Source organism: Diabrotica virgifera, chromosome 3 (assembly GCF_917563875.1).
Source record: "Diabrotica virgifera virgifera chromosome 3, PGI_DIABVI_V3a".
Taxonomy (NCBI): domain Eukaryota; kingdom Metazoa; phylum Arthropoda; class Insecta; order Coleoptera; family Chrysomelidae; genus Diabrotica; species Diabrotica virgifera.
This window is the reverse complement of record NC_065445.1, coordinates 63,261,240-63,275,760: the sequence shown is the minus strand read 5'-3', so window position 1 is coordinate 63,275,760 and position 14,521 is coordinate 63,261,240. Positions and strand designations below refer to the sequence as shown.

The 14,521-nt window shown below is 31.1% G+C and overlaps 1 protein-coding gene across 4 annotated transcripts in view; it reads right to left on the bottom strand.

Moving 5' to 3' along the window:
• LOC114336229 (DENN domain-containing protein 1A) overlaps positions 1-14,521 on the bottom strand; it is a 150,899-nt gene that overhangs the window by 44,969 nt on the left and 91,409 nt on the right. For all 4 annotated transcript variants that reach the window (XM_050645117.1, XM_050645118.1, XM_050645120.1 and 1 more), the window contains exons 8-10: positions 13,533-13,754; positions 5,495-5,671; positions 5,408-5,440 (exon numbers count right to left, since the gene is read on the bottom strand). In XM_050645117.1, the coding sequence (XP_050501074.1) occupies positions 5,408-5,440; positions 5,495-5,671; positions 13,533-13,754 (432 nt within the window). The remainder of the gene's footprint in view (positions 1-5,407; positions 5,441-5,494; positions 5,672-13,532; positions 13,755-14,521) is intronic.

The window sequence follows — 14,521 nt, the reverse complement described above, 5'->3', positions numbered from 1 at the left end:
AGTCTACAAAAGAGAAATAGGACTTGTAGATAATGATGAATGTTTATGTGGAGAGCTAGCTGATCTACAACATATGCTGTTAGAATGTCCTTTACATTTTATTGAAATATCAAATTTCTATACCAATCTAGTTCAAGTTAATATACAATTTCCTTTTAATCTTATATACCTTTTACAATCAAATAATCTAGGTGTTTATAAAATTTTATACAACCATGTTAATTGTTTAAAATTAAAGCTCTGAAAAAAAAGAATAAAAAAATTATAAAAAAATAATTAAATAAAATAAAAAGTTACTAAGAAGACTAAACCTCCGAGAGGTTGAATCGGGTTTTGCTCTTAGCGTAGTAAAAAAATATATACAAAAAAATACATAAAAAACAAAAGAAAAAAAAACTAAATAAAAAAATAAAAAATATAATAAAAAATATAATAAAAAAATTGTTAAAAATATATTAAAAAAAAATAAAAAAAAACAATAAAAAAAACTTAGTAGTAGTAATACATAGTTTTAAATTTAGATACTAAGCATATATTTTGTAAGAGAGAATTCAAAACACATTGACTGGCCAGTTGGTTGCTTAAACCAGTGCCAATAAAACATAAACACACACACAATTTATACATACAGGGTAGCGAGAAAGTATGGAAACACGGTAATATCTCGGAACTCGCTGGAACGATTTTCATAGATTTTGGTGGGTAAGGGTTTTCTAATACCGCCGATATTATAGTGTTGTCAAATCTTCCGTTTTTCTGGAAATCTAATGAACTTTCTTATTTCAAATTGTATATTATTAGCGTTTTAACATCCTTAAGAAATACTGATTATTTTTCATGTTATATTTCCTATATCTAAATGCCATAATTTCGGAGTTATTGCTATATTTATTTAAAAAAAAATTTATAAACAAATTATAAAAATCAAATTTTTTGGCCGGGATAGACATTATTTTAGGTTCTTTGGATCATTGGGAACAAAAAGGCCTTTTTTTAATTTTTCTTTAAAGTCAATCGTTTTCGAGTTATAAACAATGTAAAACTGAAAAAAATCAAAAATACAAAATTAGACTACTAAATTTTCAAGATTCAAAAACACACGTAAAAAAAATAATTTTTGAAATTACGAAGTACCTAAATCAACATCAAACCTTCTTTTATCATCAGCTCTCTATAAAAATTTTTTGCATGTTTTATTCTAAAACATTGTTTTTTTTAATTGTTAATGAAGCTCATATGAGAGAACGGAAGATCGGGCTACATTAACAACTAGAAAAAGTGTTTTAAAATGAAATAAGCCCAAATTACTTATCGGTAACTGATAAAATAAGGTTTGAACTTGAATTTAGGCCCTTCGTAGTTTCAAAAATAATATTTTTTAGGTGTGTTTTTGAACCTAGGAAATCGTAATTTTTCGATGTTTTTCAGTTTTAAATTGTTTATAACTCGGAAATGATTAACTTTAGATAAAAATTACAAAAGGCCTTTTTTTGTTTCCAATGATTCAGACAACCTAAAATAATGTCTATCCCGGTCGATAAATTTGATTTTTATAACTTGTTTTAATTTCTTTTTTTTTTAATAAATGTAGCAATAATTCCGAAATTATGGCATTTAGGTATAAGGAATATAACATGAAAAATAATCAGTATTTCTTAAGGACGTCAAAACGCAAAAAATATACAGCATATTCTATTGGAAATAAGAAAGTTCATTATATTTCCAGTAAAACGAAAGATTTGACAACAATGTAATTATTACGATAATATAGGCCGTATTAGAAAACCCTTACCCACCAAAATCTATAAAAATCGTTACAGCGGTTTCCCAAAAATTACCGTGTTTCCATACTTTCTCGCTAACCTGCATAGGGAAAAAGACATAGTATTGCGAGAGATAATAGCAGTAATTATAATTAACATTATGTTTCGTTAAGATAAGAATCATCATGAAATACTTCACACCCAAAAGAGCGGACCCAACAAAAATCGAACTAAATACGAATTCCGCGGAATGCTTATACAGAAAATGAATATCCGAGAAGGTTGCTGAAAATGGAATATTAGAAAACAATAACATCGAGGAAAGCTAAGAAAAACTAAAAAATAACATAATTAACGCAGCAACATAATCACTTTAGTCGAGGAAATGAAGCTGGAAAAATGGCAAAACCTCGCAATTTTTTCGTCCAGCATCGATTTGTACAAAAATTTGGGATTAGGCTCAATTCACCCTCTAGTTCATTTTCTATATTGAGCCGTTGTACGCTTTTGGTTTTTTAAGGGTGAAAACCACCCCTAATTGTAAAAAATTATAAAATAACATTTTAAACTTTAATATTGTCAACATTTGCTTCTTATTAGTTACATAATGATTGTTTTGTGCTTTAAGATATAATATCACAATATTTAAACCCTTAAAACCACCCTTGTGGTTGGTAATCTTGTAAATGGTAGAGAATAAAAATTTGATATTTTGCAGTTGTGTATAACTTTACACACCCTATCAAAATAGTGTTGTTCTGAAGCTATTTCCTTGTGGCATTTTTATAATTATTTTATATAAAGTCGTCCCAGGAACGCAACTCATAAATATTGGCGATATCATTTTAAAGTCTTCTACTTTAAAATGTATAATATACGTCTGAATTGCCAATATAAATGAGTCAGATTAAATAAATTATTAGAAGAATTTTTTTACTTAGCAACAACATTTTTGTTTATTTTAATAGTATTTTGTATTTTGACAACGAAACCCGATTTGGGCTTCGAAACGTTAATAAATTCATTTTTTAGTAAAATTGTGGCTTATTTCCCATAGAAAATACTTAACTATCAAAATAGCTATCAAAATGACAGTGTTGCCATTTAAGAAAATCAACGATGACGTCATATCTCTAAATTGGGACACCCTGTATACATTATTATTGTATGTCAAAAAGGACAATTTGAAATACTAATCGACGGGTCTGAGCATTTTTCAAAAAAACAATTAGTATTTGAGATATTGAATTTATTCCAAATTACATACAGACTCTCTCTGTATATGAAGATGTACACGGTAGAAGTGATGAAGAAAAATGAAGAAATATATAGTTGTAGTACCAGACAAGAAGAAGAAGAAGAGAAAAAAAAAGAGAATTTTTATTAAAATATGTGGGAAAAATTAAAGATACATAAAAATTGTAAGAAAACAAGCAAAATTAAGAAGATACTAATCGAATAAGTAGCTAATCATTCAATTAAATCTAAGAAATAGGCTTGTAATTTTTTTTTTTAAATCTCTAAAGTAACGTAAATTATAAATAACTTAAAAATTTTAGATAATGAATTCAGGTTAAATTTTCGCGAAATATAATGGAAGTATTTGGAATATGAATAGACAATCTCTTACAGTAAGTGTTAGGATTAGAAAAAAAGGCACCTAAAAGAAATTTTCTTTAAACTTTATATGATAAGAGACATTTATTAATATTTATCCTAGCAAGAGACATTAATTTTTTATTATCGAGTATTATAAAAGATTAATCAAAAGACTGAAATAGGAATTAATAAAGTAACTTTAAATTTTTACTAAGAAGTTTAGGTAATATTAAGTTTAGTTAAATTTGGAAATATTATTAGGTAGATTCAAAATATTATACAGTGCTAGTCAAAAGTCCGTACACCCCCTCGTATCTTTTGACCGGTTATACTTATAATAGTGAAATTGGGAGGAAGGAAATGAACGGACGTAGGCTTCTTAACTAGTCATGACAGGTGACGTAAAAGTGACAGATGACTTTACAGCGCAACTGTGACAGATAATTTTAAATGGTACCCTATGGTAAGCGATACCTCGTTTGATAGGTATTGAAAATACCCATTCAGCTATACTAGTTATGTTTGAGTTTAAGCTCATTTGGATGAATAAATGAAATAATATAAAATTGTAGTTTCGCATTTAATTAATAAAAATTCAAACCTCCGCGTATGGTTACTTGTCAAAAAGGTTGACGTTGACGTAAAAACTACTAGAGAGCTGAAAAATGTTAACTTTTTTGACAAAATAACCATGGGCGGACATTTGAATTTTTAATAATTAAATGCGAAACTACAAAGTTATATTTATTTCATTTATTCACCAAAATCAAAATCAACTTAAACCCAAAAAAATTAGTGTGACTGAAGAGATATTTTCAATATCTTTCAAATGAGGTGTCACATATTGCCATAAGGTCCCATTTAAAATTATCTGTCACAGTGGCGCTGTAAAGTCATCTGTCACTATTACGTCACCTGTCATGACTAGTTAAGAAGCGTACGTCCGTTTGTTTCCTCACTCCAAATTTCACTATTATATGTATAACCGTTCAAAAGACACGAGGGCGGGTACGGACTTTTGACTAGCACTGTATAATTATTCACTGCTTATATGACGTAAATTAGCGTAGTACACTAAAAAGACTATGTTAAAAATTTGGATAAGTTTTATTTATTGTTTTACGAAAGAAAGTGAATTAGTAAACGGAAAAAAAGACTAAAGGACACGAAGAAACAGTACGTGATTAAGTGACAATTATAAACAATTATTTTTAGTTTTATAGAATACCAGTTTAGTATAGGGAAAATATGAACTTTTGTGTATAATAGGATTTTTGTTAAGTTAAGTGTCTTATAGCGGCCGAAGCAGGACCTTAAATATATAAGTAATATAAGGTATATCTCCTAAAAGGCGATGATGGTTATATCTCATTTTAAAACACGGAGAGAAATATATCATTTTAACAAAGCGGAGAGATGTAGTATAGTTGGGACAATCTATATAAAATATGTTTTAAGTTTTAAATTATCAAAATATAATATAGGGTATTAGCCCGATACGAAGACACTGACTTTTGACCGTGAATTATAAACGTGATGTATTTATATTATTATGTCGGGTATAAAAATGCAGTGTAGGTGAATTTAGTATTAGAGTTATTATTAGATACTTGAGATGTACAAATGTAGTGGTAGAGGTAATGTGATGTTATTGTAAACAATTATGGTTGAATCACTGTTTGTTCGATGTAAATATAATGTTAGCCAAACAACAGAGTTTTAATTAATATGGACCCAAAAGGCATTATGGACAACTTATTTATGACACTATGGGACAGCGCTAAAAGTACAGATATAAAACAGAGATGCTAGGTGAATAACATTAATAATGGGTAAGAAACAGAAGAGTAAAATGGGACCACCACATGAGCCTACAAATAGAGTAGTACGGATGGCGAGAGACGGTTCTCCAATAGGAAGACGATCAGTGGTCTCTTCTTCTTCAAGACGAAGAAGAAGAAGTTAGGTCACGTACAAACACACACCTGCCGATACAATTAAGGCATAAACAAGGCAAATATCACAATAAAATTTTAAAAACTTACCGTTTTTACAGCCGATTTCATAGCCGGATTGGCCTAGAAGCAAAAGAAAAATTAACTTTGAATACTATTTAAAATCCTCTAACTAACCTTATCCTTTACGCTTTTAAAAAACGCAGTTCCTTCCTTTTTCATCGTCGTCGTCCACTCCTTATATTGTTGTTTTAGTTTTGAACCCGATTTTGCTGAATAACCTTCTATTTCGAACTCAAACTCATCCGAGAAGCCTTGTCCGGTGTTCAACATCGTCAATCGCTCTTCGATAAACTGAAACAGATTGATATTATGTACATTAGAAAATTTCAAAAATCATGTATTAGCCCAGTAAATGACCGTTTTGGAGTGTAATTTTCCTAATAGTCACGACGGGTTTGCTTGAAAATTTGGATTTAGGTTCTTCTTAACCTCTACTTCATGATTGGACTTGAGCCCAGGGTTGCTTTTACTTAAGGGTGAAAGCCACCCCTTCTCGGGAGTGAAAAAAATACGTTCAAGTTCAAAATAAGTCCGGAAATGGATAAACTGACTAATTATAAGCAACTTTTGTTCTATAGAATTTTTTCACTCTTTTCAAAGTAGTCCTGTCGCCAGGGGGTACAACGGCCTCCTTAATTCAGATGGACTTACCCAAATTTTTTTTGTATTTTGACCCGTAGAACACGAATTTTTTGGGTAACAGTTGATCCGGATGTCGATAAGATTGTTATAAACAAAGTACTTGAGGAATTACATAACAGCGATTTTTCGCAAAACATAACATTTTTTTGTATTTTTTGGGCGATTCTCAGCAAAAAATGGTCTTACAAGTTTTACAAGGATGCATAATTTTCGAGATAAACGCGGTTGAACTTTCAAAAAATCGAAAAAGTGCAATTTTTGAACCCGAATAACTTTTGATTAAAAAATAAAATAGCAATTCTGCTTACTGAATTTGAAAGTTCAAGTCAAATTCTATCGGTTTTAATTATTTGCATTGTTAAAAATTAAGTTTTTATTTGTTAAACAAAGCCATAAACACATAGTGTTTCCCGTGCCCAATGCATGCGTTTTAATGTACGTAATCTACGTAGAAATTGTCTGTATGCGTGCCTACTCGTTCGATTTCAAATGAGAAATGCATTGAAAACATCATTCAATCACTATGTGTTTATAGCTTTGTTTAACAATAAAAAAATTAATTTTTAGCAATGAAAGTAATCAAAACCGAGATAATTTGACTTGAACTTTCAAATGCGGTAAGCAGAAATGCTATTTTATTTTTCAATCAAAAGTTATTTGGGTTCAAATATTGCAATTTTTCGATTTTTTGAAAGTTCAACCGCGTTTATGTCGAAAACTATGCATCCTACGAAAAAAACTTGTAAAAACATTTTTTTGCTTAAAATGACCCAAAAAATACAAAAAAATGTTTTGTTTTGCGAAAAATCGCTGTTATGTGATTCCTCAAGTTCTTTGTTTATAACAATCTTATCGACATCCGGATCGACTGTTACCCAAAAAATTCGTGTTCTACGGGTCAAAATACATAAAAAAACCTTGGGTAAGTCCATCTGAATTAAGGAGGCCGTTGTACCCTCACTGGCGACAGGACTAAAGCATTTGCTAGTGAAAATGCTTATTTTTCAACAAAAAAATACGTTTTCAGGCGATTTTACTCAAAAATGTAGCCTATAAAAAAAAACGAAAAAATCTTGTACTTATGAAGTCTATGGAGCCAACAAAAGCAAAGTTGTAGCTCTAAAAAATAGGTTCTTATTCGACAAATTCCAAATCGAATATTTTAACGTGAAATAACCAAACAATAGCACTTTTCGGGGAAAACTCATTCTTAAAGTGTTTTAAAAAAGCTTTAGTTTTATTTTTTATAAAAGTTTCTAGTTTGGGTTCGAAGTGCTTATTTTTGAAAAAAATTGGTTTTATAATACATACAAACATTTTTTTTTAATTTGGAAAAAATGCTTTTTTTCAAAATTACTTTAAAAGTATTAGTGATTCGAAAAATCTCGAAGATAAATCTCATTTTATCCATACTGGACTTATTTTGAATGATGCTTGTTGTTCCCCCCCGCCCCAAGTAAAACCAACAACCGCACAAGTCTAATTTTGAAGTAGAGGGCAAATATGTAGAACCTAAATCCAAATTTTTATGAAATTCGAAAATGACACGGTATCCCCGTATTTCATGTTCTTTTAAGTACTGGCCTATTATGATTTTTATATTGTTAGTCCGTGTGCGGCATTTTTGATAAATAATAAATTATAATCATATTGATAACATATTAAAAAATTACAACTATTTGCCATAAATAATAAATTATAACTGACTGCAAATGATTGATTGAATATATCAAGAATAAAAAAGCAATGACTGGTTTTAATTAATCAATTAGTTTGTTTACAATGGCAATTTGATATAATTCACATCAATCATATGCAATTTCAGCATTAATAGAACGCTAAAAAATTACAGCATTTTTAAAAAAGAGAACAGTACTATTTGAGAAATTTGAGAATGGACGCTTTAAGATTTTAGTAAAACATTTCCAGTAAAATATAACATAAGCCAAGAAGTTTTTAGTAACACATTAAACCGATGGGCACAATATTTCGAAGAATTATTAAACGATAAAGGCCAAACAGAAACAGAAATGCAACAGCGAGGCAAGAAATAGAACAACAACAAACACAATAACCGACAGAAATGGAGATAATAGCAGTAATAACAGACTTAAAAAAAGAGTGTGTGTACTTTGTACGCACGTAAGAAGTTATACTTCTATTTTTATGATTTCAACGAAACAAATATATTTTAAACATTTTAATTGTATTTTTATTTAAATATTAAACTAATTTTAATACTTAAAATAATACCAAAAATTAAAAATAACGTTAATACGTCATTTTTTATGAACTGGAGCGTCCCTCCAATAGGGAACTTGCATAACATTTTAAATTCGAAAAAAAAATGTTTATAAATCACAACAGAACATAGTTTAAAACATGTATCAAAGATAAAAAACGTTGTTTTTGTGTTCCGTTTGGCCCCTAAAGACGATTCTAAATTAAAATTATTGCAGCTAGCCCAAAACGTGTCGTGACGTCATATGGTTTTGTGTTTACATTCTGGACCAACAAAGTAAACAAAATTGTATATAATTTTAAATTAGACATTATAAACGTCAGTAGAAAATACGTTTGATCGTTTGAACTATTTTAAATTCATAGAAAACTTGTACTTTTACAAAATGGCACTAAACAACACTTATAGTGTTTTCTTTTATTTTCCATAGTAAACCTTCTTTCCTTTCCTTCAAAAACTGTATCAAACTCCAATCTCAACAACTATTAATTAGTCCAAAAATAGAACCACTTTTGTCTCGGTTCTCACAACTTTTAAAACACAACTTAACATCCCTAGCCATAATAATAAAAATGACAACACATTCTTTAACCACAACCACCATATTGGATAATTTTCGACATGTCATTGAAATACCCAATCAGAGCAATCTTATAACGTACCTGCGCGTAGCACCAACAATTTTGATGAATTCGCGCACATTTACATTCACTCCCAATCGTGCCTAAAGAAGTGTAACTTCAAAAATAATAAAAGTACCGGAGAAAGCGGAGTTCCAGCAGAGATATTAGCAGCGGTAGGAGGAAATATACTGCAGAAAAGCTCGACATATAAAGAAAATATGGAAAAACGAAAAAATGCCTTAGCGATGGAACACAACACTCATCTGCCAATTCACAAGAAAGGTGGTAAAAATATTCGTGAAAATTACAGAGGAATCGCACTGTTAGAAGTGGGATATAAGGTATTGGCCAAAATTATAAGAACCCGAATAAAAACTTATGAATCAGAGACAATAGGCGAATACCAGGCTGGTTTCAGACTGGGAAGAGCAAGAACCGATCAAATTTTTATGCTAAAATTATTACAAAACAATAGTTATGAGCAAAATATAGGCTTGCATATTATGATCTTTATCAATTTTATACAGGCTTACGACTCCGTCTCACGAAACGGACTATACGAAGCAATGAGATCATTAGGAATATCAGAGAAACCAGATCATCAGATAATACAGTCAATACAGTCATGATAGAAGGAAGTTTTTCAAAATCGGTTTAACGTTAATAGAGGATTAAAAAAAGGAGTACCCCTGTCAACAGACTTATTCAACCTAGTTCTAGAAAAGATAATTAGAGAAGCCAATATCCAGATAAGCGGCACGATTTTGAACAAAAGACAACAGTGCATAGGTTTTGCAGATGACTTGGTGATTATGACACGTTCAAGAGTAGAACTTCGAAAAACGTTCAAAAAATTTGAAGAATCTAAAAAATATGACCTGATTACAAATCAACAAAAACCAAATTAATGGAAATGAGAGGGGGAAATGAAGAAGGAAATAAATGGATCAGTCTAAGGACAAATGACAGAGAATATAAATTTGCGAAGGTAACTGAATTTCAGTACCTTGGAGTAACAGTTACAAATAGAGGAGACGAAGAGAGAGAAATAGATAAACAGTTGTTGAAAGGTAGCAAAGCAGTAGGAGCATTAAACGCATTGTTGAAGGCAAAAAACGTGTCCAGGGCAGCCAAGATCCGAACGTATGAAACCATAGTGAAACCAACGGTGTTGCATGCATGTGAATCTTCAACAATGAATCAGAAAGAAGAAAAAACGCTAGATATTTGTTTTGGTGGTATCTATAAAGAAAGCTATCAGGGAATGGTGCAGAAGAACAAACCAGTATGGAGATGTATAAGAGACCTAAAATAACATAGAAAATCATGGCGCAGAGAGTTAGATGGTTGGAACATATTGCATAATCAAGAAAGAAACGCCCCAAGAGTTTTGTTAGCAGGAGAACATGGGAAGAATAGAAGAGGAAGACTACGAAGGAAGTGGTTTGATGTCGTCCGGACTGACATAGAAGAAATAAGTACAAGAGGCTGGAGAGAACAAGTAAAGGAGCGAAAGAAGTGGAATAACGAGAACAAAGAAAAAAAGGTAGAATAAGGAAGTGGACACACACAACCTAAGGAAGTGGACATATACAACCAACGAAACTGAACAACAACTAGGAAAAAGATTAATAAATGAGAGCAATGAGTATAGACTGAAAACCTGGATGAAATCAGTATTCAGGAACCATTAATAATCCAAAGATATAAGGATTCAGCGAAGAAGAAGTTATCATATTAATTTAGACAAGAGTTACTAACTGAATTCTGACTAAATTTTTAATAAACAAACATAAATTCAAAAAAATTACAAAAAAATTCAAATATGTCTGAGCAATATTTTTACTTTTTCTATACTTTTGTAGGGAGAGTGTACTGATTTTCTCCAAATTTTAGTATTTTCTTGTACTACAAAAAAAGGACTCTCTGAACTTTTTTCAGATTTTTTTGAACCCAGGGACCACTTTTATAAGCCTTAAAAGGCCCAAAAAATAGACCCTTTTAACAGCTTTTGAAGAATTTTTTTCTCCGTTCCCTTTTCACCATAAATAATTTAGAAAAGGTCACGTTTTAGCTCCTGATGAATACTTTTTATGTGAATTTTTCAACTTGTCAAATATCAGGGCGCCGTTTGGGCAAAAACGCCAATCCAGGCGATATTCTATCCTTATAAATACATCATGAATTATGGAAGCAGAAAAAATACCTGGTCTCAAAAAATCTGAAAAAATTCAGAGTCATTTTTTTATAGAACAACATACTAAAATTTGGGGAAAAACGGTCGACAATATTGCTCGCACGTAATTATTTTTCAAACTCTTAAAACAAGCACAATAGTCAGGTAAACAATTAAACAAAGGGAAAAAAATTAACAAAACAGTACCTAATATAGATTGCTATTGCCTTTCAACTAATTTCAATTAATGGGCGACACAAAACTATTACAACCCACGAAAAGTCATTACTGCAATTGAAACACGACGTACACACAAACACGTAAAAACAATCTCCGAACAGAACACCGTTATTAATAGCTTCAAAGTAGTCGCATCGTTCGAGTCTTTGTACATTAATAAACCAATTTAGAGATGTTCTTTCATTATTCAATTAATGGCATTTATTGTCGCCAATTCATCTCGTGGCTACGCTATTAGTAAAGAAGAGATTTGATATTTATACTCAATTCCAATATTAGATGGTCTAATAAGTAACCTCCTTTGAAATAAAAAAACATGTTTTTCCTGAAAGTTATTTTATTTTATTCGATATAGTCTCCTTTTAGCTCAGTATATTTTATTCCCAACTCATGAATTTTCGATATTGTCATAACGCTCATGTGAGTCGGGACATTGTCTTGGAGAAACAATAGTTTTTTCTTCTGCATATGGGGCCGTTTCTCACTGAGTTGCTTTTTCAGTTAGTCCAATAATGCACAATAATGTTGGCTATTGATAGTTTTACCTTTTTCAAGATCATCATGGCATCCACACTCCTAGCGAAGTGATTGCCGCCCTCTTTCTCTTCCGATTCGTTTGTCGCGGTGAATCACTCCGCATTAACATTTTGGTTTTACAATTGGTTGTGTGACTTGGCATCTTCTACAATTTTCCTCCATTCGTTCCTGTTTTTGCTTCTGGTTACCCATTCTGACTCCCATCTTCTTGAGGTCCTCGACTATCTGGTTCTCCCATCTAGTTTTGGGTCTTCCTCGTGGTCTGCCTGATGCAGGTCTCCATTTGGAAATTTTTTTGATGACGGTTCATCTGAGTCTCTGTGCCTTGATAAACCTGACGATGTCTTCTCCTTTCAGAAGTCTTCTTACTTCGTGGTTCATGAGTTTTCTAAATTCATTATTACCTAAGTTTAGTGGGCCAGCTATCCTTCGAATTCCATAGTACTAGCGCGAGAATTTTACTGTCACCATTGCATGTGGTTGTCTTTTTAAAGACAGATCACATGTTATGATTTTTTTGTAACGGATATTCTTGAGTTGGGGTTGATTTTATGTAATCGAATGAACTATCTTTCAATAAAGTCGTCTCAGGAACACAACTCATAAATATTGGCAATATCATTTTAAAGTCTTCTACTTTAATATGTTTGAATTGCCGATATAAATGAGTCAGATTAAATAAATTATTAGAAGAATTTTTTTACTAAGCAACAACCTTTTTGTTTAATTCATTAATATTTTTTGTATTTTGACAACGACACCCGATTTGGGCATCGAAACGTTAATAAAATCATTTTTTTTAGTAAAATTGTGGCTTATTTCCCATCAAAACTAGTTAATTGCAAAAATGCCACAAGAAAATAGCTTCAGAATAGAGTGAAGATAAGATTAAAACTATCAAATAGATTTTTAGTTAAGGATCGTTTTAGACAACGGTAGACGTTATCAACTGTATTATTTAAGCTTGTTGAGGAAAAATATCGAGGGAATAGAATGTTAACAAACATCAGACATTTGTTATTCTATCTAGAATTAAAAAGAAACTGGTAGAAAAGGACAGAAGATTAAAAAAAGGATGTGTGTATGTACTTTATACGCACGTAATGCCTAAAGAAGTATAACTTCAAAAACACGGCACAAAAATATGAGCTAGAAGTAAACACAAAAATTAAAATAAAATATATAATTTGAAATAGAAAATACGACACAAACAGAAAACTTGTAATAAAAACCGAAGAAGACAAAGTATATGCATTTGAAGGGGAACGATAAGAGGATAAATATAGGGACGATTTTTAAGTATGTATGACAATGCTCGTCCACACATCCCATGAGTATTGCAAAATTATCTTGGCAATGTATAAATTACCACCATTAATTGGTCATCAAGAAAATCAGACTTAAAACCCATCGAGCATTTGTGGAATAATATGGGAAGGCAAGTAAGCACTCTACAAGCAACACCAGCAGACTTAATTATGCTGACAATAAGGTTAGTAGAAATGGGGAAACAAATTAACCAAGACCAAATTAGAATAAAATTTCTAAATAAGAAAATGCAACAACATCAGAACTGTTCAAAAAGAACAAAAAGTATATTTTTAAATGCGACATTATGGCACTTTTGTGTAATTAAGTCTTCTATTAACTCCTAAAACAGAAAATATTTTGTGTATTTATATGTAATCTCACCTGCTGGAAAATTTGTAAGTGCAGCATCTCTCTTAAAAAAGGCTGCAACGATGGTGGCCTCGTCTCGATAAATCGTTCTTCATCAAATGTAACTTTCTGGCCTGGTTGAAATTTGAGAGCATCCCTATATCCACCGATTAACTGTACCAATGCTCTTAAAAATGCTCTAGACACACCGTCACCTAACTGTTTGTTTTTTAGCTGCTTTCGTAAAGAATATACCTGAAATCAAGAAGTAAAAATATTAAACTTGTTAATTAAAAGTCTTGTCTAGTTCACAAAAATTCAGTTATGGCGAGGTTTCGCCGTACAGATTTTAAACAACCCGCCGTTCTGCCATTGCTTAATAAAATCGTGGTAAAGTAACATAGTCCATGTGGTGAGACCACTCCCGTCTGAAAAAATTTCTGATTCGGTTTCATTGTGGATTCCTATTCAAAAATGTTCCCGTTAAACAAATATGAAGGGTGCCGGCCGAAATTTTTGGGCAGAATTTTTTAAACAAATACAAAAGATCACCTTTTTTTGACCCGAAGAATAATTTTTTAGGTTTCTTAGGTTATTGTAAATAAGAAAGGTATCTTGTGATTTTTCTCAAAAATTGATAGTTTTCGAGTTATAGGCGATTTAAAATCTGAAAAATGCGAAAATACGCATTTCCGATACTTAAAAACTCATATTTAAATTAGTATTTTTGAGGTTCCCAAGTACTTGAACTGTAGTTTAAACATTCATTTTCAAGATTCTGCAGACTGATCGGGTCTAACTTCAATTTACACCGTTGTTATTTAATTGTTAATTATGCGTGTCCATCCGATTTTTTTGCCGGTGCGGCGCGCTTTATTTCAAAAATCTTCTATTTTCCTCCGAAAAATATATTTTTTAGATTCTTTGAGACATACTACATAAAATAGGTTTCTTGTTATTTTTCTCAAAAGTTAATAGTTTTAAGGTTATAAGCGATTTAAAATCCGAAAATGCGTATTTCC